This window comes from Struthio camelus, chromosome 2 (assembly GCF_040807025.1).
Source record: "Struthio camelus isolate bStrCam1 chromosome 2, bStrCam1.hap1, whole genome shotgun sequence".
Lineage (NCBI taxonomy): Eukaryota > Metazoa > Chordata > Aves > Struthioniformes > Struthionidae > Struthio > Struthio camelus.
This window is the reverse complement of record NC_090943.1, coordinates 171,582,423-171,609,465: the sequence shown is the minus strand read 5'-3', so window position 1 is coordinate 171,609,465 and position 27,043 is coordinate 171,582,423. Positions and strand designations below refer to the sequence as shown.

General features: G+C 52.2%; 1 protein-coding gene across 2 annotated transcripts in view; it reads left to right on the top strand.

Annotated features, from left to right (window-relative positions):
• Positions 1 to 27,043, top strand: part of ZC3H3 (zinc finger CCCH-type containing 3) — a 167,634-nt gene that overhangs the window by 91,676 nt on the left and 48,915 nt on the right. For both annotated transcript variants that reach the window (XM_068933518.1, XM_068933517.1), the window contains exons 5-6: positions 16,817 to 17,010; positions 24,028 to 24,112. In XM_068933518.1, the coding sequence (XP_068789619.1) occupies positions 16,817 to 17,010; positions 24,028 to 24,112 (279 nt within the window). The remainder of the gene's footprint in view (positions 1 to 16,816; positions 17,011 to 24,027; positions 24,113 to 27,043) is intronic.

The following is a 27,043-nucleotide window of genomic DNA, read 5'->3' as shown; positions in this document are numbered from 1 at the left end:
AGAGTGTAAAGTTGTGGAGGTGTGAGAGGGCAGAAAGTCCCAGGAGGTCTTCAGGGAGGACACGGTAAAGTGCAGAGGCGCCTGCACAGAGATGGTCCCCTTGAGGCCAAAGCGTGGTTGTTCCCTGGGTGTTTTGGAGAAACCTCTGTGCCTTCGTTTCCATGTGTAAAATGAGGGAAAGCAGCTTGGGTACGTGCCGTGAGGTCTCGTTTTCTGCAGCGACGTCGGCGCTTCTTGGCGTTGGACTAGATGGTGGCTCTGCCGACCTCTCCCAGCTCTTCGGGAAAGCGTTGCGAGACCCAAGGAAGGCTCCTCTCCATCTTCTGCACGTTCACCCTGTCTCAAGGTGAGCCTTGAACAATGTCCCACCTTTTGGCAGCGGCCTTGGAGACGGGGCCCTCAGAGTTGGCTTCGGGCAGGTTTTTGGGTGCAGGGACCCGCAGAAGTCACGGGTATGGGCCCGCTCCTCGGCAGCCTGAGCGTACGCGGGAGAGGAGGGCGAGGAGGCTGCGCGTGCTTCCCTCTGGTTGTTGCACCTGCCTCTATGAGAAAATAATCTGCGATTTTTCCTATCCACTTCCGGATTTTATCTGTAGTGCCCATTAATACGGTATTTAAATGACTCTCAGCCGTAAATGTTTAATGATCATTGAGTTATTACTCGTAGATGCTAGCGCTTTATAAAGTTTGAAGTGCGGCCGTCTCGCTGCTTCTTTGGCCTTTAAAGAAGGCTGTCTGGTCCGGATGAGAGGACAGATCCATCCTCGACTTGAAAGAAGCCACTTTTAGATTTGGACCCAAACCCCTCCGAGGTTTTGGGAGTCCTGGGGCGCGGGTTGGTGGCCGAGCATCCTTCCCGGGAACGGGAGCGGACCAGGCGCGTCGCTCCAGCAAAGGGAGTTAGGGCTGCCGGGTTATCACTTAAGGAAGCCCCCTCTTTTGCCGCTGCGCAGCGGTTTACGACTTCGAAGAGGGGTTTGCTTCTGCGAGCCGTTCGGGGTGGGATGCCAGCAGAGGGAGACAGCTCAGTGCGAGTCCCGCGCGGCGGAGGCTGAAGGGCTAATTTAGCTTTAACGAGAGAGCAACGGTGCGTTCGCTTGGGTTTCGGATATATGTTGCGATAGGCGGGAATACACGGGCATGTCTCTTAAGTGTGCTGAACTTGAGGACCTGGGGGATTTTGCATCTCAAGAGGCGTAGAAATCCCGTACGACCGGGTGGCCTTATTAGAGCTGTCACCACGGACTGCGCCAGCAGCTCCTGTGCCGTGCAGGGCTTTGGCAGCCCGTGTTTCCCGTCGACGGTCACAAACATTTTGCAATCGCTAGATTGACCTGTGGGCCCCCCCTTTTCCTAATCGAACCCGTTAAGCCCCCAATTAAGCGCATCTCTGTTGCGCGGGAGCGTGCGGGTGAGGCTACTGCGGCTTATCTAAAGCTGTGCACGAGTCACGGTTTCGGCAGAAAATCAGCCAAACGCGCCTCGGAAGGGTATTAAGCGCCCTTCTTGCCCAACCTGTACATCCCAAACTCCTGGTTTTTCCCAGATCCCCGATAAAAAGGGCCGCGAGGGGCACGGAAACGGCTGTCGGCCGCTGGAGACACCTGGGGCACCTGCGAAGCTGTCACTGCGCTGAGTTTTCCCGCGCTGGCAGCGGTGCCTCATCAGCCCGGTTAAACGACCGGCTCGGATATAACGTGCCGAACGGCCCTTTCTTTTCCTAAGGCGTTTTCTTTTGTTTTCTCTTTTTTCCAAAGTGCTCTAACTAGCAGCGGTTTCTCCGAGTCGGAGGGAAACGCTCGGAAACCGGAGGCGCTCCTCGCCGAACAGCGGGGAGGTTTCCTCGGGATGCTGCCCCCAAACGGCTGATTTTCGAGGCAGGCTCCAGCATCCGAGCGTGCCGTTTTCGCGCTGATTGGAGCCCGTTGTGCTGTTCTTCTGGGCTGATCTAAGGGGCCTCGGCGCGTAAACGGCAAACGCGTGCCTACGGATGACGAGCGTTGTCAGCAGAACGGGTTGCGTGCTGCATGGGCAGGCGCTTTCTCCTTATTGCTCGCCTGACCATCGGAGCACCGCTCCCCGCGCTAGCAAGACAAAGCAGCCCGTTGCGATCCGTGCAAAGCCAAGCTAAGGGGGTTTTAGGAAATATCGTTGCCTCGCGGTGCGATTCCCACATTCATTTCCGTGCGGTCGGCTCTCCGGTGTATAGTCATTGCGGCGGCGGGTGTTAACGCGCGGCGCTCGTCCGCCGCTGCGGTTTTTCGGGGCTGTTGCAAACGCGCGGGCCGTTTAGCAGGTTGCTCCGGGTTGCGCGCTCGTAGCTTGTTGCGGGTTAAACCCCGCCGAATGCCTCCTGGGTGCACCCGAGCCCGGGAGGCTGAGCGCCGTCTGCAAACGGTGCCTTCCCGCTACGCGTTTTCTGGCAGAGCCGCTTGCAAAATCCCGGTTCCAGTGAGCTGCTGACCTACGCCGATAGGCAAATAGCAGATACTTAGATTTAAACCTCGTTTCTGACCGCGGGAAAATTGTTGGGAACCTCCGAGAGATTTCCTCTTCTTCTTTTTTTTCCCCTCCTTCCTTTTTTTTTAATAATACAACGACATATCCCGTCTTTTCCCTGTTGCGCGAGTTCAGAGTTTTGTCCCCAGATTCGGGGAAAAAACGAGGGCAGCTTTCGGAAAGGGCGCCGCGCGCGCTGTTACCTGCTGAACTTTTTAACTTTAAGCCGAGAGGAATACCTTTCGGTTTGGTTTGCAGCCTGCTTTTGCAAAGTACCGGTAGCTGCGGTCAAAATGGATTTTTAAAAGCGTCATTTTATGGAGAATTTTACTTTCCATCTTGTTGTTTATTAGGCTCTTAAAGGGAAAGCTTGTAATGCAGCCATTGATCGAAATACCAATTGAATAGATGGGAGCACATAAAATAGTCCCGACCCTTTAATAATGGAGCAATATCGTTTGTAAGGTAGGCAATGCAATTAGTATTGCTAACCAATACGGTGCCCTGTGATGGGTGCCTTTGAATCATTTTTATACATTACAGCATGTGCGGAGTCCAAGCAGCCCAACTTCCTTTAAGTGTCTGGCCAATGAGCATCTCATATACTGAAAGTCTCCAAAATGTTGGGTTGCTCTTTTTCTTTTCTTTTGCTTTGAAGTGGATAAAATAAACGTTTTATGAAAAAAATATATATGTACACATATACGGATCTATACTAGACATGTATTAATGCCCGGATGGTTTGATTATGGGAAAGACAAGAGTCCGGGCTAAGGAATTTGCACGCGCGACGGCTCCAGGTGCTTCCTGAGCCCAGTTTTGTTGCTCGTCTTATAATAGATACCCAAAACCCCGAGGTGTGCTGGATATTTGGATATGTAACAGCTGACTATTGTAATTGTAGAGAAATAAGCCTGGAACAGAAACGGGAGTTTTCTCTTTGTTGCTCGGGACATGGAAGAGGCAGCAATGCCAGCTCTCTCGGGAGAAACGCGTACAGCATTTTGCACGTGCCTAGGAGGGGGTTAATGAACTTAAATTTAAAATGCTTCATTACCACGGGTATGTAGCTACCCATACCAAAAGCAATCAGATTTATGGTATGGTCTCCCTTCACGTCTGGGGAAGTCGGGCAGAGGAATTGCAGGCAGTTTTGCTTTCTGGCATGCGGGCGATGAGAAGTAAGTAACTCGAGGTCACAGCTGGCGAAAGGAGCGTCACAAGCGGGGCACCGTCTGTTTTTCCCAACCTAAATGGACGGGCTAGGGGTGTTAAAACATGGGATCCGGGCACCCAGGCTTTATTTTTGCATTTATTTCTCTAACCGCGGGCAGACACACCAGAACCGGCCAGCAATTGCTGATGTCTCGGTGGATAATTCCCTTTAATTCAGCCCCGCTAAACCTTTTTAACCTCTTCCATGCTGAGTCAGAGCCTGGCATACCCTTTCTTGTTGAGCCTTGCTGCCCTGTTGAGATTTAGTTCTCTTTTAATTAAAATATATCCGCCGTTGTTACTATTGTTAGTATTATTATTATTATTTACTGCCTGGGAAAAAGCATTTAGAAAGAAGCTGTCTCTGGAAAAAGCAATTATGCTGGAGAGTTTTGGGAAGCGGGTGGGAGGGGAAAGCTTGACTGGGATTTGACTATAATTTGGAGAATATTTTGCTTATTTTGAAGAATACTGGGAGCTGAGGCTGTCTCAGTCCTGAAGGCGATGCAGAGGGATGCTATCAAAACGTGTGCGTCCCTTAGCAATGGGCTTTGGGGACCGAGCTTGCTGTTTGGGATTTCAAAAGTTTATGCTTTGCACAGCATGGGTATAACTGGATCATGAATATACTCAATAATGCAAAAATTGGGGAAAACGTTTACTATATAGCAACGTAGCGCTGAGCTTTGTTTCGATCCGTGTGCCGCCCAGGCTGTGACAATCCGTAGCATTTACATAGCAATTTTGACATATTTGTGCTTTAGAAGGAAAGTTGGACGGGGCGATACTGTGCTTGGAGCACGTCTGGAGATCTGAAATACGGTTTCCTGGGCTCTGCATCAGTCGGAGAGTAAATAGTGGTTGTGTGCCGTTACGGGGGATGCGCTACGATCCGCTCTCGTTTTCCTTCTCATTTTATAGCGCTCTGTAATTATTCCCCCGAGGGTGGCAGCACGCTGCTCCCGAAGGGTTAAGCGTTATTATGTCCTATTCCAGGTGGAAGTGGGACCTGGCACTGCCCCAATAGCGCGATTCTCGGCGCGGACGCCCGAGTGGAGCGCCACGCGCTGTAGGCACCTGACTGTCTCTCGTACTGCAGGAGATCCCTTTCAGCTCAGCAGAATTAAGCCATAATGAACTTTGTCCAATAGTCAGAGCTAATGGGGTGAAAGGAATCTAATTAATGGGTACAATGGTCCCCCGGTCTTGCTGGTATAATTGCTGAGCTGCTATGGCATTAGAAAGTGCGTCGGAAAGCTGTGCATTAGGGGTTGTCAGCATTTCCTTTCTCAATCTTAGCTTAAGCGGTTTAACGGGACGCTGTCAGGGGTTTTAGGCTGAAAGTTGACCTACCTTGAAAACGGTTTCATCTACACAATCGCATCTTCTGGAAGGATTCTTTTTTTACCTTCCTCTGAGCAACTGTTGCAATGGAGAAGTTTTTACCATGTTAGGACTTTACTGGAAAATCAGAGTAAATTTTGAGGCATTTCAGGAGATGCTTCCATGGCTCTGAGCAGATGGGACCGGCTCGCTCGCTGGAGGGGAGAACGTCTACTGAAATCAGGCAGAGTGAGTTTGAATTGCGGTCTCAGCTGAGCAGGGAGCAAGCGGAGCTGCTTTAGGCTGGGGATGGCCAGTCACTGGACTTCTGAAAGGCTAAGAGGAGGAATCTCAACATCTGGAAGCTTTGGGGAAGAGCTTTGTGAGAGCTGAAAGCATGAGGAGTTGAACCAGGCGGGGAGATAGTGCAATGAAGTGAGCGTTGAGGCTACAGTTTATCTAGACAGCATTTCAGAAATTGTGGAAAGAGCGGGTATGCAGAGGGAGGGGAAGCAATTAAACAGGAGAAAGTAGCCAGTGGAGCAGTAGACCTTGGTGAAGAAGCTGCTGTAGTCCCTACCTGAACTGAAGAGTTCAAACTCTGGGCCACTAGGGTAAACACTGTGATGGTCTTGGCCGGAAGCACTGCGTAGAAATACCTGGGAAACTAAAATCCTGACGGATAGTCTGAATGTAGTCAACTTGGCTGAAACACTGGTCGTGAGGTGGCAGAAGAAACTGAGCTGTCACAGATCTTGGGAAAATAATACGGATGAACACAGAAAATACGAGGCCCACGTAACGCCAGCTTCCCTTTAGGAAAGCAAGAGCCACAAGAAGATGAGTAATTGAGACCGCAGCAGCTGTTTGCTTTCCAGAACGATGATGAAACATTAATTACAGGCAGAAGCAGCATCCTGCAGAGAGTGATACTGTCCTACTGGCAGCTCTGCACAGATGCATCTAAGTGGTGGAGCTGGGTACCTTCACAGGAGTGAGGTGATGCGATGGAAAGGACGGAAGAAAAAGCTGTGCTGAAGCCTTGTCGCGTGCCTAGAAGTATTGTTCATAGCAAGAAAGGAGATGTGTGGTGTAACCTCCCGTGGCCCTCACAGGGTAAGTATAAGTATGAAGGGATTACCGGCACGTTGGGCCGCTTTGACTGACTTCTGGAGCTTCAGAGGCCTTGCGAGACCCTAAGAGCCGTAAGAGGGGACAGAAGTGATTTAGAAGACTGCTTAATTCACACGTACGTCTGCAATTCCTTAACTGTTGGCAAATCTTGCAATGAGCGGAAGGAGAACCCGCTGCCTTGGGGCGATGATGCTTAGTGGGGTGCACCCTTTGGCCATGCTAGCAAAAAAAAGTCAGAAGATGCTCAGCTGGCTTTGTGGGAAAGTCTTTGTCCCTTCTGCCTGTCCTTGATTGCAAGTGGGGAAGGAAGAGCCATAGCGCTCAGGAAATCTGCTGATGCAGCGGCACGCGTTGAGGGAAAAATGATCCTAGACTGGACACGCTTTTATTTGCGCAATATGGATGAAATTTGCCCGTGTGCCCGTGTGCTAAAGCCAGAACGACCCCTGTGCATCCGTGAAATCTTATTTAGTCTTGTTTTAGGGACAGAGGTTTTGATACATCTGGTGATGAGTACGATCTTGTTTGGTGACTTTAACAACTATTGGTTTTTCACTTGTCCCTCGGTCACTGATAGTTACTCAATGCTAGTTATATTAGAAAAGGAGAGGCCAATTAAACTCATGGTGTTAGCAATACTTTCGAATTAACAGAAAAACTCTTGTTATCCCCAAATAATTAAACCTTCAGTCAATAACCTTCTAAAATAATCCTTCCTGTCTGTAACCAGAGGGTTCTGCAAGCGAAAAGGCCCCCATCCGTGGTTCTCTTACCTTGGCCAAGGATGAGAGGTAGCTGGCACGCTGCAACCACCTTCCCTCATCGTCCTCACTGGTGTCGCAGTGTTTTCTTGTGGTGTGTCATCTTGCTGTCTCATCTGATCCTTTGGCTGTGAGCTCTTCCAGGCAGGACTGTGTCTTTTCTTCTGGCTTTAGAAGCTTCAGAATAAGCAAAGAAGTGAAACCACAGAGGGTGTCGGAGCTGCAAAGCTGAGAGCACGAGAATGAGCGGTGGAAGCATATACAACACCCTGGGTATATAGCATTATGTCCATGCTTTGCATGGGGGGAAACATAAAGAGAAAAGGTATAAAGACTTCCTTCCAGTGCGTAGACCTGTCCCACAGCCTGCCAGCTCTGGAGAAAGGAGGGGTGTTGGGTGAAAGCATCTTCCAAGACATCATAGATTTATAGCTCAGAACAGACCTTTCCTAAAGGCAGTTTGTAACATTACCATAAATTGCCTAAATATACGGTTCAGCCTGTACATGGCACTGCCAGGGGCAGGAAGAACGGCGCGAAGATTGCAGACGTTGTAGAAAGCTTGTTGACATGCTGCTGTCTTGCATAATCATTGAAAATAAAGGGGCCAGAGAGGCAGTGTGGTAGTCAGGAGAACATGTCATGCGACATTAAAGGTTATTTGCTCCTTTCAATTTGTTTTTGCTGCTCCAGCCATTAACCTCCTGTGTGCTCTTTGGCTGTTATTGACCAACAAGCAACACTGTGAGTGGATGCAGAGCCTCAGGTGAAATGTCGGCGCTAAGCACACCAAGCTCATTTTCTTCCTCCTTCCGTAGGAAAAGGGGCTGTAACGTTGGGGGATGCTTTGCGTGATGTTGGATATGGCTCGCTCTGGCGAATCGCCCCTCTGAGATTGGGCTAGGCTTGTGGTTAGGTCAATTTGACCAAAGCGAGGATCTTTACACCTATTTAAACCGGTGCGAGTGTGTCTGTAACGACGGTGGCCCTACTACCTGTGTTGCTTTATGCTGTTGGCGTGTGGTACTGTAGGGCAGCCTGATGCTTAATCATCTGGAAAAGCTTCCTGACGCTTTGGTTTTGGGAGTCTAAAAGAGCTTTGCAGTCCACACGTTCAGTAGTCACCCAGTAAATGCGTTGCCCTCCAAGATATGAGGGTAAACCTCAGAGACCCCCAGTCCAGCTGACTTGGGTTGTGTTGTGGTCTTGCTTTCTCCCCTTTGGATTCTCCTGCTGATCTTGAAGCAATCCAGGGTTGATGGCAAGTGTGGGATGCTCGTTTGGTATGGTACCTAAAATCTCCCTTTCTTATTCCATTTTTTATCTTCAGTGTAGATAATTTCTGAGCTTGTACTTAGGGGAAGCTGCCAGCGCAGTGGTTGCAGTTAACCTGTTCGTATTTGCAGAAGACGGCAGTGATGTGTGTGATGCATTCCCATCACGGCTGCAGGGCTCTCATTTTTCAACCGTTTGCCGCTGCATGACTCGTACCTCCTGTGAAGCTGCAAGGGCAAACTCTCGTGAGGACCTTTGCTGCCCTGTTCGGCGGGGTGACCCATGCTCCATGTGAGACGTGCCCTCTTTCGCCCTCCTCCAAATTGCGGAGGATCCCAGAGGGCTGCTTGCCCAGGGGAGTGAGGGAACAGCAAAGAGTTTGGATAACTAGATGGAGAAAAAGGGAGTGAATTGGTGTTTGGACTCCTTCCAGTGGGATGAAGAAGAGGCTTTTTGACCTCTCCTAATGCGAATCATCTGTGCAGTTACCCCCTTCTCTGGTGCTCTCCAGATGGAGAACCTCCAGCGCTGTACTGCGCTCTCCACCATCCAGAGTGAATCCTCGCCCTGCATTTGCTTCTGCACTTCGATAGTGGTTGGAGAAGAGTTGTCCTCCATAACTTGAGGCAATAACTCCGTCTGCTCTGTGCTCTGGACTGTCCTGGCGAGATTCAACTACTTTCCAGACACGATGGCGCGGGGATCCCCCCCTTGCCAAGGAGTCGAGACGGCTCTGCTGTGGACGCAGCGGCGCGCGGTGAGGCTGCCGAACGCGCTGCAAAGCCGTTGCTGGGATTTTTCTCGGGAGCGACAGAGAAACGAAAGGGGAATGCCGGCGTGGAGCTGAAAAGAGAGCAATGGAAAGCAATCCAGTGGGAGCAAAGTTGGGTTATAGCGCGTGGCCAGTGAACTCGCAGGAACGAGTAGCCATGCGCTCTGCTCCCGGGATATTCCTGGTCGGAGCTCTCTGGGAAAGGGGGGACGCAAGCCTGCTCCTGGCTTGCTTATGAATCGTGTGCCGCCTAAACTCTGTCTTTTTTTTCTGCAGGCCCAGTTAGGCCTTTTTACAAGCCTAATTCTCCAGTTTTCAATCCTCACCTCAGAGCGGTGAGGATGTTGGCTTGTGTTTCTGGTTTCTCTTTCGCCAGGCTGCGTGGGTGGTGTGGGGCAAAAATATGGCTAAAAGCACGGTCAAGACGGGACATTTTGAATCGACCTCGTTGCTCGGGGTCGGTTTTGGGCTGGTGTAGGAGGGAGGGTGGGCTGGCTGCCCTTCGGGCTCTGGGATCCTCTTGCAAACGGGCCATGGGATAAGCTCAGATGAGTGCTACGGAGGGACCCGACCTTGGGTTGGCCCCCGCAGCCAGGGTGGCAAGCTGGAAAACCTGCAGAGAGACCTGTCGAAACCCACAAACCCCACAGAAGTTGCATAGATTAACCTGCTTTTTATTCCTTACTTCTGGAGCGCAAATATTCAGCACCGGTTGAACACGAGCTTGGCTTGTGTTGGGTATCAGTATTTCACCAAAGACAGTAATGATGTTTCAGGACCAAAGCAGTGAACTGAAGGGTTGAGTTAAGTGACCCAGTTGCCTTCTCTGGGATGGAGTTGCTTGTTGTGGCTAGGAATATTCTGGGCAAAAAATGATGTGCGTGCATCTTTCTTTTAGCTGAAGAGCGTATGAGAAGCTCCTAAAGAGGGGACGTGGAGTTGCAGTTTCTGCAAGCGTGTCTCCCCTTGAGAAAGTTGCTTCTCCTCTCTGAGATGGTTTTTGTCTAGCTGTTTAAAAAAAATAAATAAATAAGTGTTGAACGGAAGCAGCCAGCCTCCTGGCGGAGATGTGATTTGGTTACTTTGTAAGAGGCCCTTTGAGAAGGCACCGCGAGAAGAATGCAAGATTATTCCCTTTTCTGCATCTTTCCGAGTGTAATTATTTGAGGAGGGACCTTCGCCAGCCTGGGCGAGGGCTGTGAGGAAGTGTCATACTTCTGGGATGTGGAAGATGTGAAAACCACAAAAACTCCACCCCCCCCCCCCCCCGAAACCGCAGCCCTGCATTGCAGGTATAATGAAATGTTTGTTATGTAACACGCAGCCGTAAGAATGACTGCAATAGTTTTGATTGCGGGATTAAGTAATGGGTTGAACTGTGAGGAAGAAATCCATTTAGATAGCTTGGATGATAGTACTGGCAAGGAGCACGCGGGGAAAAAGCTGAAGGCGGCTAAATATTCGGAGAAAACATTGCATGTTTTGAAGGCAATTTGTATTGTCCTCAAATGAGCCTGATGGCTTTGCCGCGACGACCGGAGTCGCTGTGCCTGTTAAAGCCCCTCGGCCACCGGCGATTGCACGTGCCTGAGGTTTGGCCTTGGGAGGTTGCTGTGGGCGAGGGGAGGAGAGGGGCTCGTGTCTGCCTTGCCCAAAATGGCCCAGACCAGCTCTGGGAATGCAGGAGAGCAAAAATAATAATAAGTCATTAGTCTAACGGCTAGCGAGGGGAAACTGTCTGCTGGAAGGCTGGGCCAGCGTGAGGCCCCAAGTCTTAGGGTTTTGGGTGCCGGAGATGCTCCTTCCCAAGCCCTTGTGGCCTCCTCTCCTTTTCCCGAGCTCCTCCAGTATGTCCTTCATCAGCTGTCATGTTTTTCTCTCCTGCCCACCCTGGAAAGCACATTTTGGGACCGTAGAGCTGTTGCTGCTTCGCGTGTCTCCATCCCGTTGGAGGTGGCCGGAGATGTCCGAGGTCCTTCCTCCTGCCTTTGCCAGGGCTGTTGAGGGAGCCGGGTTGCCCTGCTACAGACGGCACCGATTTACGTTGCTGAGGTTGATTGTGGTTTAAATCCGCAAGGTGGAAACCCTTGATTTAAGTCAGCGGGTTTCGTCTTGTTCCACATCTTTGTTCACCGGCTGTTTTTCTAGTGAAATCTTGATTCTTGTTGGTTGATAACCCTTGTAATACACTTGCAATTATTTTTCTTTTGCGAGTCAGGAGAATTTATCATACGGGTACATCTTTATTTAGGCAATTATGTAGCTTAATATGCGCTCATTGAGCTTCATAATTTTTCTCAAGTTTAGAAAATGGTCAATGAGCTCTGTACTTGATTTTTTTTTTCTTGAGATTAGCATCAAGCTGCATTTGAAGGGAAATGTGGATTCAATTGAACAGAACTAAACTAGCTTTTCAAAGTGTCTATTAGACTATCTTAAATGTCTTGGATGCCCAGGAATCAAAACTGAGCTTCTGAACACAAATTTCATAATTCAAGCCATTAAAAGTGGAGAATTGTTTATAGACAAGCTAACGTTATTGCTGGTCACTATATTTTTAAAGCCAGTGGATCCCGTTTGTTGGCATTACTTACGTTTGTATATTGGAAGAGGAAACACGGCTTGCTACTTTTCAACGTCAACTTTTTCGATTTGGAATGTCACAGTCATTGGACTGAGCTATGCGAATAAATGTTGAGTAAGTTATTGAATAAATAATTTGAAGTGAAGGAAGCAGCACTCTTTGGGTGCCTGCTGGAGACAGACTTTAATAGCAAATGTTTCGGTGCTTTCTGTTTTCTCGTTAAAAAGAAAAAAAAAAGCAAACTTCCATTGCTTTAGCTTTCACAGTTGTTTGCGGTTCTGTTAAATAGATTTTAAAGTAGGAAGTATTTATTTGATATCTGACATTTTTATTTTTAAGGAAGCAATAAAGAGAATATACATTCGATAAATAAAACGCTTTCACGTAACCGTGTCTTTTCCTCGCTGCGGTGATGGGCATGAAGGTGAGCGTTCAAGGAGCTGGCGGTTGGGATTAGAGAAGTTGCAGGCGATGGAGAGCTGCTGGTGGGGTTGAGGAGCCCCTCTGAGCCCAAACTCTGCTACCTGCTGAGAGCCTCGTGTATTCTGGGTTTTTTTCCCCGCTATAGCTCCTTCTCCCAAGCCCATGTTGCACATGAGCAGGGTGCAGCCGCACCGTGGAGGGGATCTGCCAGGCTCCCGCGTCGCCCTGGTTATGTCCTTACGATGCGCTCTTCCCTCGGGAACCAACGCCCGGGGTTCACCGAGCGCTTTGCCAAATGCCATATTTGCAAATATGATTTCTTAAAACTTAAGGATTATTTAAAAAAATAATAATAAAGTCAGCTTAAAGGGCATGCCCAGAAGTAAAAGCAAACCATCCTATCACAGCTGCTTGTACTGCCTGTAGCTCCAAGAAATCCTCTCCGTGTCAGCCAGCTAAGAAGCAGTTAGGATGTTTCTCCTCTGCTCTCACGGTTTCCTATTTCATTTATATACATCAGGCTTTCCAGTATTCAGAACATAGGTGTATTTGCACACGTATGTGTTTCCTTCGGACCAGGGGTTCTTGTACCTGCCTGCGAGGACCCACGGGTGTGCGTGTAGCGTGTGGGTGCTAAACCTGCACCTTGAAATGAGGACTTTCTTTTCACTAACTCTCATTTGCTCAAGCGCTCGGTCTGGAAATTCCCCTTGTTTTGGATTTTATGGGTGTTTATTTTAGAGGGCGCCTATTCGGGTAGCGTTGCCCGCTGGCTTCCAGCTGCACTTTCGGGGTTTTCGTTCCGTTTTGAGCCGCTCTGTGGCGTCGGGAAGGGACGAAGCAGCCCAGTGGCTGATGGTCCTCCAGCGCCGCAGTGTCCGGCTGGCTCCTCTTCTCCCCCCGTTGGATCTGCTTGTCCGTTCGGACCCGAACGCAGCGGCGACTGAAATCCCGGGATTTTGGCAGAGTCGTTGCCCTCTCGCGAGATGGAAGAGCCCAGATCTTGGGGTACAGGGGCGTTTTATCGCGGGCCCGGAGCCCGCTTTTGGTGCGGGCGCTGCGCTCTTGGCCGCCCGACTTGGCCCCGGTATCCGTGACGGTGGCTGCGCTGGTTTTTGACGTTTCGATGGCGTCCCTCTCCTCGCTTTTCATGAAAAATTTGCCTTTCCCTGTCCACCCCGGGGCGGGGAGGGGGAAGACAACCCTCCACCTTGTGTAGTCAAGGTTATGGCGATAAATCCTGGAGCATTGTCACTGCTATTGGGAGTAAATTGGCTGGCCGCTCTCGGGCTGAAGGGGAGATAATTTGCTGTAGTATTTCAAATGGATTAGAAATGGATTTGAAGGGAAAGTTCATGCCTCCCATTACAAAGGCGAGAAAGAAGACTATCTTAAGGCCCTGTTCACACTCTGGCCTTCATTATCCACGCTTAATACCTTTCCTATTTTCCGGCGTTAATGAAATTTCCTGCCGGAGCGGGCCTTCTGGCCGGCCGGCAGGACTCTTTAGACGCGCGGGCTCGTGTTGTAGAAAAGGAATTACAAGGGCCTCGTGTCGAGGGCCGACGTATTCTTTGGGGCGCCAGCCCGGCTAATATCTCATTAATTTTATCCCCCCGCGTCTCAATGCGGTTCGTTTCCCGTCGGGTGCCGACTGAGCCGCCACCGCCACCGAAGAGCTGCCAGGTGGCCTTTGAGGTCCCCTGCCCTCTCCCAGAGGTGTCCGTCGCCTGTTGTCCCCGCGGGTCCCGATGTCACTGCAAACAGCCCCCGGTGACGCCGGCGGGACGAGGCTGCCGGGGCCCTTGGAAAGCGACTATTGGAGTGGTTGGGGCCAGCTTACAAAACCGGTGTTTCCATATGGGCGTAATTTGGACAGTTTGGTTGCCCGGGCGGTGCCCACCCTTCTGTAGAGGCTTTGGTTAGACTGAGCTTATTCTTTATAGAGTAGATTTATCTTTCACCTTCAATTTTCGATCTCTTCCGGCTCCTGGAAATAAATACCAGCCGTGGCCGGAGCGGAGCGAAAGGCAGGCGTTGAGCACCTGCAGTCGCTTTGGTTGCAGCATCTCCGGGGGGTTCCCGGCGAGCGGCCCCCTCCGCGGTGGCATCCCGAGCTGCGTGGGCACGGCGCGCGGGCTTTTCACCGCCGTTGTACCGCCAAAAAGCAATAGCTGCAAAGTGGATATAAGGACGGTGGCTGCGCCTTAGATGCAACCCAAGGTCCGTCATTTCGGGAGGAAAACAACAGTTTTCATGGAAGTCCTTTAAAGGTCCCGGGGGCAGCGTCGCAGCGGGAGGACGGGTCCCGACGACGCCGGCGGTTGGGGAGTGGACGGCGCGTCGAGAAGGGCCGTCGGGAAGGCGAGCGCGCTGCACGCGTCCCTGCTCAGCTTCCCTCGCGCTAGCTGGCTTTTCCTTCCCAACGCTGGTTTATAAAAGTATAAAAAGATTTTGCAGTCTGCAGCTTCAGCCGGCGCGAACAGCACGCGGGGTTGCGCGATACTCCCGTTCGGTTAGACCGTATCGATATCGCAGCCCTGGGAGTTTGTTCCCGTGTTTTTATTTTTATTTTTGCAAGCCCCAGATGTTTTTCCGGGGAGCGTCGGAGATTGGTGCCTGCGAGCGCCTGGCTTTTCCCCCCTTCCCAGGACAGCCGAGAAGAAGATGCTCTGCTACCCGAGTAAGGTTACGATATCCGGACCTCGCGTCTCTATGCTTCAGAGGCGTTCTGCTGTGTTTTATATATCGAAAGCAAAGGAAATAAATCTCGCGCCGCTAACGCCGCGTGTGCGCGGGGATTGCGGACGCAGCCCGGTCTCTCCGAGCAAGCAAACGCTCTGTTTCTAACCCAGTCGAGGTTTGCAACGCGCAAAATAAGGTGGTGTTTTCTAGACGTGGGATTTCCCTAAAAAGGCTATTAGCGGCGCTGGTTGTTTTTGTAACGAAGACCGGGGAGGGGGACGCAGGCGAACGCTTTGGGGCTGCGTTTGTTCGCGGGGCGATCCTTCTGTTTGATCGGATTTTGCGCGGGGTTTTCGCTTAAGCCCAGGCGGTGGTTTCCCCCGATGCGGTTAAAACGCTGTTTTGTCTCTAGCGCTTAGTTTTAATCGCCGCTGTAGTGGGAGGTGGCAAGCAAACTCAAGGCACATGCCTTTTTTTTTTTTAATATATTTTTTATTCTATATTTTATACAAGTATTTTTTTATTAGGTCCTTGACGTGCCTTTATCCTCCCGATAAATTTGCACGCTCCTGGGGTAAGGCAAAGCTGTCTTCGGCGCCGGATGGCAACGCAGCTGCCCGAAACCCGCCTGCGTGCCGGAGCCGGCGCGCGGGCACCCTTCCTTCGCCAGCGTCCCGGGAGCGGAGCAGGACCGGGCAGGGAGATGCTTCACTATAAACCCCAAATTTTTCAGCCCGTAGCCGGGCTCTGCCATCCCCGGACGGGCTGGCCGCGGCGATCCGAAGCCGCCCGCCGCAGCGGAGCGTTTCCCCGTAACGCGCCCGTCCCCGCGGCCGAACCGCGCGGCGTTTCTGCAAGGTTGGTAGCCAGTGGCGTCCGCCCCCGGCTTAAAAAAAAAAAAAACACGAGTCGACTGTCACGCTGAACACGAAGAAATGTAACTATTACATTTTACAGTTCGCTTTTGCTTTGCGGCGCATGTTCGTTTAAAGGTTCGTTTAAACCTCTCCGGGGTTTGCATTCTGCTGATAGGATAGCAGGCCTTAATTTACAGATATTCTTCAGTAACGCACGCTTTATGTACGTTCGGCTAATAGCATTATGAGCGCAGTTTGTACTAATACAAAATTAGAGCTCCGATTTGCATAAACAAATTACTGTTTGGATTAGTGCTAAACGGTTAAGACGACTGATATTTGAGGAGATTTGCTTTGGCTGGAAGGGCGCCTGTTTGCATAGCAGCATATGTGCAGAAACGAGCCGGGTGGCTCCGCGCGGATTGGGAGGGAGACGGCGTCGCGCAGGGCAAGGCGGGCTGTGAACTGGATGGGTTTTCGGCAGCAGACGAGCCCAACCAGGATGGATTTGTCCCTGGGGTGCCGCTTCAGAGCTTACGAAAGCTGTCTTTCACCTGATGGAGCAGGCGAGCATTCAGAACGACCTTAGCGTCAATACATGCGACTGTATCGCGGCTCCAGAGCGGGCTGTGAGAGCGGTGGCATCCCTACTCTCGTCCCTCCTGAGTGGGAAGCTGGAGAAGGCGCCCCAAACCTGCTCTCTTGACCCAGCTTGGGTCGCAGGCTCCGTTCTAGGCGTTGGGCATCCAGCGATAAATGGGGGATGGCAGCAGTTTTGGGCCACCGCAGGGGAGCCTTTGCGAGAGCTGGGGTTGGAGGTAACTCCGGAAATCCCAAAGCTGATGGAGCTCCGTTAAGCTCGGTTCAGCTCAGGGGAGGTCCCACGTTCTTGCTTGAGCCTCCTGTCTGTGGTGTTACAAATGCACATTTCTTTGTCTCCTGTTTGCTCATGGGCCTGGAGCTGCAAGCCGAGGGATACTGGGTTGATGGGACCCCATGGATCATCTGTGGAGATCTAGGGCATCAGCTCTGGCTGTGAGAGACAGAAGAAATGGGGAATCAGAGCTTTCCCTCTGCCTAGAGCAAGAGCATCCCTGGTTTCCCTCTGTAGTGCCAGAGAGCTCTTCCTCCACCATCCAGCGCTGTGTCCTGTACCAGATTGCGAGTAGGGAGAGTCTCCGTCTGGATGTTTCTCGCAACCTTGGGTTTGTCCACGAAGCAGCAGCTCCTCGCGATAACCTCCCCGGGTTCAGTGCTTACCTCCTCTCGGTCTCTCGTTTCCTTGCAGATCGCCGGTGTTAAACCAAACGCGCCCGTCGCCGCCGAGCAGCAAGTCGCAGCAAATGCAGCAGCGCTGGCGGAGCAAAGGCTTGCGCTGCATCGGCGGCGTGATGTACAGGGTGTCGGCGAACAAACTCTCCAAGACCTCCAGCACTCCCGGCAGGAGCAGAGAGCAGAGCGCCAAGAGCCCCGGCAGAGCAGGTGAGCGCTGAGCGTTGTTTTGTCCTGGTCCGCGATAAAAAGCCGACAATTTGGCTTTGGCAGCAAAGTCGGCTTTAAGCCGGCGTGTCCCCAGCCTGCGCGTTGCGGCATGTCACCTCCTGTGGCTTGCCGCTGCTCCTGCGCGTGGGTCCACGCTCTGGACGAGGTCCCTGAGAAGTCGAGTGGGGAAGGGAGACCTTCTTTTTTTTGTTGTTTTTGTTTAAAGAGATGGAGCTCAGCCAGCCCTTCAAACACAGCAGCCCTGAAGGGAAAGCAGTTTTGAAGGTAATTTAAGAAAATCCAGTTTTTCTCAACTCAGAGAGTAGCAGGTGTGGTTCAAGCCTGTAGAGAAACCCTGTTAATTTTGCCTCCCGCTCCCCCCTTTTTTTTTTTTTTTTTAACCTTTAGCTAAGTCCTAGGCAGTTTGAAGTTAAATAAACCTCCCAAGGTTAAATGTCTTGCTTATGCTTACCAAATTACATTTCCTCTTGACCTATGAGTGCCAAGAGGCTCATTCTGCAGGTAACTTTGAAACATTGTCGTTTTGATGCGGTTGCTGGTTTTACATGTATCTTCAAGCAAACCCGAGTCTTGCCTGTGGACTCTGGCGGGAGGCAGAAAGGCGCGTTGTCTGCTCCCGTTGTGCTCGATGCCGTTTTTAACGGTACCTTAAGCAGTTTTTCGAGTTTGAGCCTGGCCCTCAAATGTGTTTTGCTCCGTATTTGCTTTATTGCTGGGTTTTGGGGACAATTACGCTGGGAAAGACAAAGCAAGTGGCTATGAGCACGGGATGGAGGGAAGGAGCCTTGGGCAGGCACAAAAATCCTGACAGTGGGAGAACAGAGCCGCTTCGGGAAGTTTGAAAAACACGAGGAAAATTGGGAGCAAACAGCAACATTGCCACAAAGAGTAACTAACTCCCCGCTAACGCGTGCACGTAGGCGGTGAGCGGCACGAGAGAGAAATTTGGGTCAGGTGGCAGAGGCAACGATGATAAACGCTTCCTGCACATCGTCTCTGGGGGCGAGGAGGGCGGAGATTTAGCTTAAAGCAAGGATTAGCCACCCAGGGCCTGCGGCTGGGAAATGCAGACGTGCACAGATGATAGCAGAGATGCCGGTGCTGCGGAGGTCAGAGGGGCACCGACTTGCTGAAGCTTCGTTTGCAGGTAGTCTCCCTCCCCAGAGTGTTAAAGGGAGGCTCAGCAACGCTATGGGGCTGAAGCCGTGGCTGCCGTTTTCACCACTTTGCCTTGTCCAGGACAAATTTCAACGGTTGGCTACCTGGGCACACATCGCGCGCCTTCCTCCTCGCTGCTCCCTCTGCAAGTATGGACATGCATGTGTGCGCGTGTGTCCGTGCGGCTTGTGTGGACATCCGCAGTCCCGCCATAAGCTGTTAATCCTTGGCTTTGCTGCCGCACTGGAGGAGGGTGGGGAGGAATCAGCATTTGAAGGCTTGGGAGAGAAGTCTATAAAGCTAGCTCAGGAATTGGCGGACCAAGCAAAGCTCGGTGCCAGTGATCTTGGATTTCCAAGAGCTTTGCTACCAGCAATGGGATTTTCCAGAGTGTCTGAACCTCTTAACTCCTGTTGCCTGTCCATGGGATCAGGCACTTACTTCTAGGTACTTGTGGAGACTCTCCTGTAGAGCTGCTGCTTGCTGTCAGGAGACATGGTAATTCAAAGCAATTGTAAGAAATGGGAAAAACAACCTGAAAAAATGATGAGTCCAACGTACCACCCTTGGGGCAGGAGCAACAAGCTACACAAAAACAGGAGGGAACAAGCAAGTCAAGGGCGCTCCTGCTGTTAAGGACCAGCCTCTGTAATGCATCTTCTAATGCTGTACCAGCAACGCGCTATGGCAAAGGCAGCGAACATATTGCTGGAGTGTGTAAGGAGGGGTGAAACCTTTGAGATGGGGGCAGGGACCTTTCTGCTCTGCTCCGCTTGGGAGGGTGTTAGGTAGACCACTGGCTCCATCTCTGGGGACTTGGTTTCAGGACAGGGTCAGGCCGGTTGGAAGGGTCTGGGGGAGAACGAAGTGATGGCTACAAAAGTGAAGGACCTGGGTCTGCTCCATCTAAAGAGGAGGAGACGGCCTCCATATTCATAATCAGCTGAGCAAAGGAAGGGAATGATGTCTTCTCCACAGCCAGGTGGATCAGCCAAGTAAGGAACTTGAACTGTGGCAAGATGCAGATCTGATGCTAGGGAGAGGTTTTGAAGGTTGAGGAGTAGGAGGTGCTGGAGGAAGTTGGCTGGGTTGACTGACATCCCTGTTATTGGGATTTTTAAAGGACAGGTTACATGATCTGCTTGGGGGAGACATAGGTGAAGTAGGTCCTACCTTGCAATGAGGAGATGGACTTGATGACTCAAGCCTCTGACTCATTTTCAGTTGATCCACTGGTGGGTTTAATTTAGGTGCTAGGAGGCCAAGCAGAGGAATGCCAGCCCCAAACGCAGTTTCTGGGAGGGAGGTTGAGCCGTAGATACGTCAGGAGGATTTTTGCAAATTTGGGCAGCAGCATTGTTCTTGGGGTTTTGCTGGGGGGATTTCAGGTGGTCTCCTCAGTGTGAGCAAGAAGATGCGATGGGCGCCCCTCGCTTTGCGGGCTCCTCAGTGCCGTGCCACCAGCAGCCGGTGCTTCAGTGACGGTGCTTCAGTTAACCCAGGACACGTGAGCACTGGTCTGCTTTGTCCATGTGGTGGGTGACAACCCAAATTCATCCATGGCGTTGTGGAGCCTTACAGCAACAGGGGGCTGAGAGCTTCGGTCTCCCCACTTGCCCGTGAGACCTTTCCACCGGAGCAAATGGAGACTCCGTGAGCGGCGAGTCCCGAGGGCATGTGCTGAGCTTTGCAGAGGGCAGGGGCGAACCCTCTGACCTATCAGTCGCCATAACTTCCTCCGCTTGTAGAAGTGATTATTGCGGCTGTAAGAGGATTGCGTCTCTGAAAGCGAGCGTGCAGGCGGGACCCTTTGATTGGCGCTCTCCGCAACAACACTTATTTATGGCTTATTGAATGCTCGGTCCCGCTTTTGTAGGGAAGCGTTGAAAGGAAATACGCCTCTGACATAACCCTTTAACTGTTGGATTTGTCTCCGATTAAAGATGTGAGTTACTGCCTCGTCCTAATTCGCTGGCTTATCTCACCAATGTTGGCACGTAGCGAGCAGCTTGCAGAAGAGTTGTGCCTTGCAAGGAAAGGGCAGTGATTTTCAAGGGTTTTAGTTTGCTTAGGTGGCCCAAAGCTGCTTTAAGAAGAAAAGGTTCGATCAAAGGCAGCGGATGAGACCGCACTGGCCAGCTTAGGACAGGCTGAAGTTGTGCAAATTACTATTTCCCCTTTTTGTTCTTGATTTGAAAATAACGAGGCTCTCGGGAAGATGGGAAACTAGACCATGAGAAGGGCCCCCAGCAAAACCAAGAGCAAGTGGCTTTCCATCAGCTTTGGTGAAGTCGCTCAGGACTTGCAACGTCTTGGTGCAGTAAACCCTGGCGAGAGGTGGGAGGGCCAGACCCGCCAGTGGGAAGGGAGATGCTCCCAGTGTGTCCTGCATCGGAGGAGAGGCGATCCCCTCATCTTTCTTTCCCTCCCTTTCCGGAAAGATAGTGTGTCCATGCTTTTCCTTCAGTAACGTGTCATTTGGGGGAGCAGGTTTAATTAGTCCTGCTTTGGGACAGAAGGTCCCTTCTGGGCTCATTTTCTATAAAAAAAAAAAAAAACCTCTATTTTTTAGATGTTTATGTTTTAGCACGAGTCGCCTTATCCCCGCTATTTGGAGCATTCGGTCTCTAACCGTAAATCTCTCTTTCCTCTTGTGCGTCAGTACTTTCGTTTTGTCTTTGGGCTGTAGCCGTAATCCATCCTCCTTTGCAAGGGTGGATTCGACATATACCAATTTATCTTGCTTTAGGATAACTGTGGCTGGTGGGGCGTAAGACTTGCACGTACTTGCTGTGTACAAGTCTTTGCACATTTGCTGAACGGTCTGCGTTTAAACACTTTGCAAAGTATGTTTAAAAGCAGAAAAAACAGTTTTCCCGCTCCCTGCCGGTGCCAGATGCTATCTTTGGGAGAGCAGAGAGACGGGAGACACGCTGGGCGTTTAATAGCTTTGAATTTATTTAAGCTGGGATATAATTTTGCTTTGCGGTTCTGCTGTTCATCCGAACTTGTTGGATTGCTCTTTTGCCTCCTCTTGGCTCAACTGCATACAGAGATGCAGCGGGTGAAGCCTTTGACTCCCCAAGTCTTTGCCTTCGGTTGCCTCAAGCGGATCTGCTCTGCCCACGACGGCCAGTCTCCGCAGCCCGCTGAAGGCTGGGACAAAAAATCTACATCCTGAACTTGCAATTTCTTGGTTAAAAGCGCAGTGGGATGCCGAATCGGTGGCCTGGTAGCGTGGCTTGGCTCTGGGGTACTCTGTTGTGGCCATACGTGTTGTCTCTGTACTGGGAAAGTCCGCAAGCAGAAAATACCCCATTTTTAGTACTAGCAGAGAAAGCCCAACGACTGATAGCTCTTTCTAACGCAGTTGCGTTGATTCTGCAGAGGTAATCGGAATAAAAAATAGTACCAGGCCTTTTCTGACATTTGGGTTGGAAGAGTCCTTGGTTTCTAGTCTTTGGTTCAACCAAACTGGCCCATAGGTACCATAGGCCCATAGGTAATGTGGAAATTATCATTTTTGATGAGATGCCAGTAGGAAAATAGGCTGTGGGACGGCATGGCAAGTGTATGATACATTGCAATTAGATGTGGCTTCAATTAAGCAAACGCAATAATCGGGTTTCTTTGCTCACGACGACCCTTTCCTTCATTTCCTTCTGCAACCGTGGAGCCGTTGTTCGGACGGTTGAGGGATTTCCGTGAAATTGGGGAAACGAGCCAAAGGTCCTGGCAAAATAGGATGTCAAAGAGGAGGAGACCCGCCGGTGATGCCGGCGCTGGAGCCTGGGGGAGATGCTCCCGAGTATCAGCCGGACCTCGAGCCCCGCCGGCAAGAGGGTTGCGTTTGTTATTGCAGGTTTCCGATTTTCCTCGGCAACCGTGGGAACGGGCAGCCTTAGAAGTAGCTATATTCTCCCGTTATCGCAGGGCTCGGAGGGAAGAGAGAGCGGCTTATTTCCGCTGGTGAGTGCAGGGGCCGCGGCGGCGGCCGCCCCGGGGCTCCTGGCACGTCTCGAAACGAGGGGCCGCTTCGTCAAGGGGCCGCTTTCCGGTGATAACCGCGCCGCTGCGGTCGGGGACGCGCCTGGTCCTGTTCGGAGCCGGGCAGGGAAGCGTGAAAGAGCCGCTGGTAGCTGGCGGCGGTTTATCCCTTGTTCGGCCGTTAGCTTCCGCGGCGCCAGGAGTTTTGCAGCCCCGGCGAGTGAAATAAATCACCCCCCGGCAGCTGCTGGCGCTGATCGGCCGAAACGGCGGAGCCCGCTGAAATGAATAATAATTAAAGAAATAAATTTCCTGAGTGCCAACCTCGACGTTTTCCGCTCGCCGGGCCGCCCCGGACGGCAAAGCTCGACGCTAACGTGACCCGTTCGAGGCGCCGGCAGGGTGTAAGAGCACCCTCGTGCCGGGGTCCGGCGTTAAAACGGGTTTTAGCCGAGTCAACCGCGGGCGCGGTGGTGGGATAGGTGCTCCCTCGATAAGGGGAAGGGCAGGATTAAGCCTTTGGTCCCCTCTTTGTCCCTTTAGATGGGGTCTTTGTCCCTTTAGAAAAGGCGCCGGATGGGGCCCGCTGCGCCCGGGCCGTTGCGCTGTTGGGGCCGCGGATTCGTTGGGAGGAGTGGGGTGGGGGGAAAAAAGCGGGGGAAAAAGAAAAGGGGGAAAAAAAAGGAAAAAAAAAAGGAGTTAGGCTGCAGGCCCCGCTATTAATCATAGCCGTAATCATGCGTTTAACGGACATGACAGCTCGCGGTCCCCGCGGAGCGCCGCGTCTCGCGCCTGGGTTAGGTCCGACGGCGGCGTTTCAGCGCTCCCGCTCGACAACGGGGGAGAGGAGAGAGGGAGAAGAGCACCGGCGGGGCGAAAAGGGCTAAAGGCAGACTTAGGGCTCTCTTAACCGGCAGCCCGTGGGCCGTCGCCGTGCCGGGTAGGTATCGAGGCGGTTTCGGCGTATTGCTGCTCCGCCGGAGCGACGTAGGTGGTTGGACGGCGTGGAAGCGCCGGCGGTCCTCCACGGTTTGAAACGTTCTTGGTTTACATATCATAACACGGCTTCGTTGAGATACGGGCCGTGCGAAAGACGTCAGGCCGCCTGGGGCTGTTTTTCGTCGCCTGTTTTCCCTCTCCGACCGCTACGACGGGGCGGAAATCCTGCCGGCGGCGCGGTCCCCAACCCGGCTGCTCCCGCACGACCGCGCTCCGAAAGGCTCGAGCGCTCGCCGAAGGCGACGGCCGTCCCCCCCCCCCCGCAGGGCACGCGGACGCGGGGCTGGCGGTCACGTACACCTAATGCTGGCACCTGCTCGCCCCCAAAACGCACACGGCGCCGCGAAGGGGGCCGGCCGGCGGCGGGCGGGCTCGGCGGCGCGCGGGCTTTTTCTTCCTTTCCCGAGACGGGGCGATGCTGCAAGATGCTGAAAAAACCCAGCGGCGCTTGGGGTTCGGTATAGTTTTGTTTGTACTTTTTAGCCTCTTCCCGCTCCGGTTTTAGCACCTCTTTGCAAGCGAGAGAGAGATCCAAAAATAAAAAATATATCGACGGCAACTCGAAGCGCCTGCTTGGTACCCCCGCGAGCAAAACGCAAACGCGGCCGTGGGACGCGGCGCCGATGCGAGACGCCGAGGTGCCTCCGATGGAGAGGCACGGGCCGGGCTGGTCCCTCTGCTGAGCGGAGCAGATGGCCTTCCGGCGGCCCGAGTGACCCGCTCGCGCGCAGGGAGCCCGCTCGCTCGCCGGCTTCATCGCCAAGACGTCAAGGAGCCGCGTGAATTCCTGCAAAAACGAGCGGTCGTCACCGCGCCTGTGTTTTTTGATTTGTTTCCTCTCGTTTCCTACAGTGAGGTTGACCTCTACGCCCAACAGTCCTGGCTACTCGCCGTCTGGCTGCCTGAACAGATCCGCCACGAGCCGCTACATTGCCAGGTCTGTACGCCCCAGGGAAAGCGGCACGCTCGGCCGCAGCGCGAGGAGCTGGAGGCGCAGCTACTAAACTGGCTGGAAGGCCACCGGTTTTCTCCCGCCCTCCGCTACGGAGAGGTCCTGAGCTAAGCAGAAAGCACGTTCCTTGTCCCCGCTCCCGGCCGGACCCTGCCGCACGCAGCGGCGCCCCGTTGACTTTCTCGTTGCCTGGCCTTCCTTTTCGTGCTGCCCGCGCGCGACGTATCGTCGTATCCTAAAGCACGATGGTTTGCAGCCCAGGCCTCCTTCATTGCGGTAGACTGAGGTCTATTCCAGAAGTGTGGTTGTTCCAGATGTGTCTACACGCAGAGATAATGCCAGATTCCAGCTGTATTTTATCAGAACCTGTCCACCCCAATAACAATTGCCAGTGCTGTTGTACAGTCCATCACGTGCCCCTGGCTTGGTACACATGCTTCATATCAAATGTGATCATCCTTTGTGATAATTAAAGAACAACTTAGGCGTTTGCCAAAAGCAAAGCCAAACCGATTAATCTCCTTCCCTGTCCTGACTTCCTCTCTCTAAATATCCAGGCGGAGCTTGCTCGGATATCTGGAAAGCCAGCTTGACGTTTTTTGTGTGTCACTAGGAACAATTATTTTAAAATTTGCCATCAGGATTAATTGCCGTAGAGCCCCGGCTGCGAACGCTTGGCGTGCTTGGCTGGCAGGGCGGTCGCGGAGGTCCGTGTGCTGGCAGTCGGGCTGGTAATGCGCTCAGCAGATGTGTCGACTGCGGGAGAGCCCTCTTTTAACATCATAATTTAAACCGAGAAGTATTCTTCTCCTAAATCCCCGTAATGCCTTCTAATGGCTTGTCTTGTTTTAGCCTCAGAAGCACCATGGGTACCAACAGGTTTATTTATGGTAGAGCTTGCTGCCCCCCCTCCATAGTCACTGAATGGTTGAAGAAAAGCCATTTCTAATGAAAGAGCTGGTGGCACTTCTGCTGCTGAAGTAGGGAGGAAGCTGAGGAGGGCCTTTCCTGGTTAGTATTTTGCCTGTATAAAGTTCATTTTCTCATCGCACGTGGACTTGACAGCTGCAGACCACCAATAATTTTAGAGTTAAAAACCTGTGTTTCCCCCGGATAGTTCCCTTGAGCTGGCATTTATCACGAGTAACGCTGTTGTGACCCATGGGCCTGTGGTTCTGGCACCAGTAGGACTAAGACAGACAGCGGAAATGCGTATATGCGCATATATGTATATGCATGTATACTTATCCCTGGTCTCTGCGGGAGCAATGCGTGCAAAAATCCAGAGAATCTAAGGCAGTGGTTTTGCGTGCCCCCATCCAGAGCACAGCGTCCTCTGCCAACGTGAGCTGACCGCACTGTGCCATCTTAATTATCTGCACGCTGAGAGATCAAATATGTGCCCTCAGATCTCACCGTTTCCCCTCTTCCTCCTGATCACATACAGCTCTATAGCTGCTGGGTAATTACCTCTTCAGCTGGAAGCTCATGGAAAATGTGTGCTAAGCAACTTGTGGTATCCTTAAGTAGCTTCAAGCGGTACCAGGCGATGAGTGTAGAGCTTCTCTGATGTTTGGTGTTACCTTGTGTTCCTGCGGCTGTCACGCAGGCCCTCATTCACTAAGGTCGATAAGCAGGTGCCCGCTTGGAAGCCCATGAATAGCCCCGGGGGGCCCAGTGGGTCAGCTGGCAGCAGCAGATGCTGAAGTGCCCTCTGAATAGTTCGATATCATCCCATGCTTATGATCCCAGCACAGGAAAGGATATTTTCAGCTTCACTGTGTTCCTGAAAACTGCAGGAAGCTCTCTCCATACCTGTACAATCAGAGGAGAGAGGTAGTCGTGGAGGTGAGAAGGGATCTCCAGCAGTCTCACAGAATCACACAACGGCTGAGGTTGCAAGGCACCTCTGGAGATCATCTAGTCCCAACCCCCCCCTGCTCAAGCAGGTGCCTCTAGAGCACGTTGCCCAGGAGCGCGTCCAGGCGGGTTGGGAAGATGTGCGGGGAAGGAGACTCCACAAGCTCTCTGGGCAACCTGCTGCAGCGCTCAGGCACCCTCACAGTCAAGAAGCTTTTCCTCATCTCTCCATGGAACTTCCTGTGTTCCCGTTTGTGCCCGTTGCCTCTTGTCGTGTCGCTGGGCACCACGGAGAAGAGTCTGGCCCCGTGCTCTTGACACCCTCCCTTCCGATACTTGTACACATGGAGGAGATCGCCTGCCAGGCTTCTCTTCTGCAGGCTAAAGAGGCCCCGCTCTCTCCGCCTCTCTTCAGAGCAGAGATGCTCCAGTCCCCTCACCATCTTTGTAGGCCTCCGCTGCACTCTCTCCAGCAGCGCCATGTCTCTCTTGTCGTGGGGAGCCCAGAAGTGGACACAGTACTCCAGGGGAGGCCTCCCGCAGGGCTGAGGAGAGGCCGAGGATCACCTCCCTCCACCTGCTGGCAACACTCTTCCTAATGCAGCCCACGATCCCTTTGGCCTTCTTGGCCACAGGGGCACATTGCTGGCTCACAATTATCTTGTTGTCCCCCAGCACACCCAGGTCCTTCTCGGCACAGCTACTTTCCAGCAGGTCAGCCCCCAGCCTGTCCTGGGGCCTGGGGTTATTCCTGCCCAGGTGCAGCACCCTGCGCTTGCCTTTGTTGAACTTCATGGACCCAGTACTGACCCCTGGGGGACACCGCTGCAGCAACATGTTGCAGTTTTTTTAGGATTCAGGGTAAAGTTGTCCAAAGCTCAAAGTGACTTAAGAGCTTATGGCCTACTGAGAATTTCCTCAATATCTCACTCTCTTGAAAAGTGGAACTTGGGCTTCTCGGAGATTTTAGGTGCTGTCCACCTGTTTTCTCTATGTCATTGTGCAAGTTAGGTTGATGTGTTGACATGGGAGATGTTACCTGAACCTGTCTGTCTC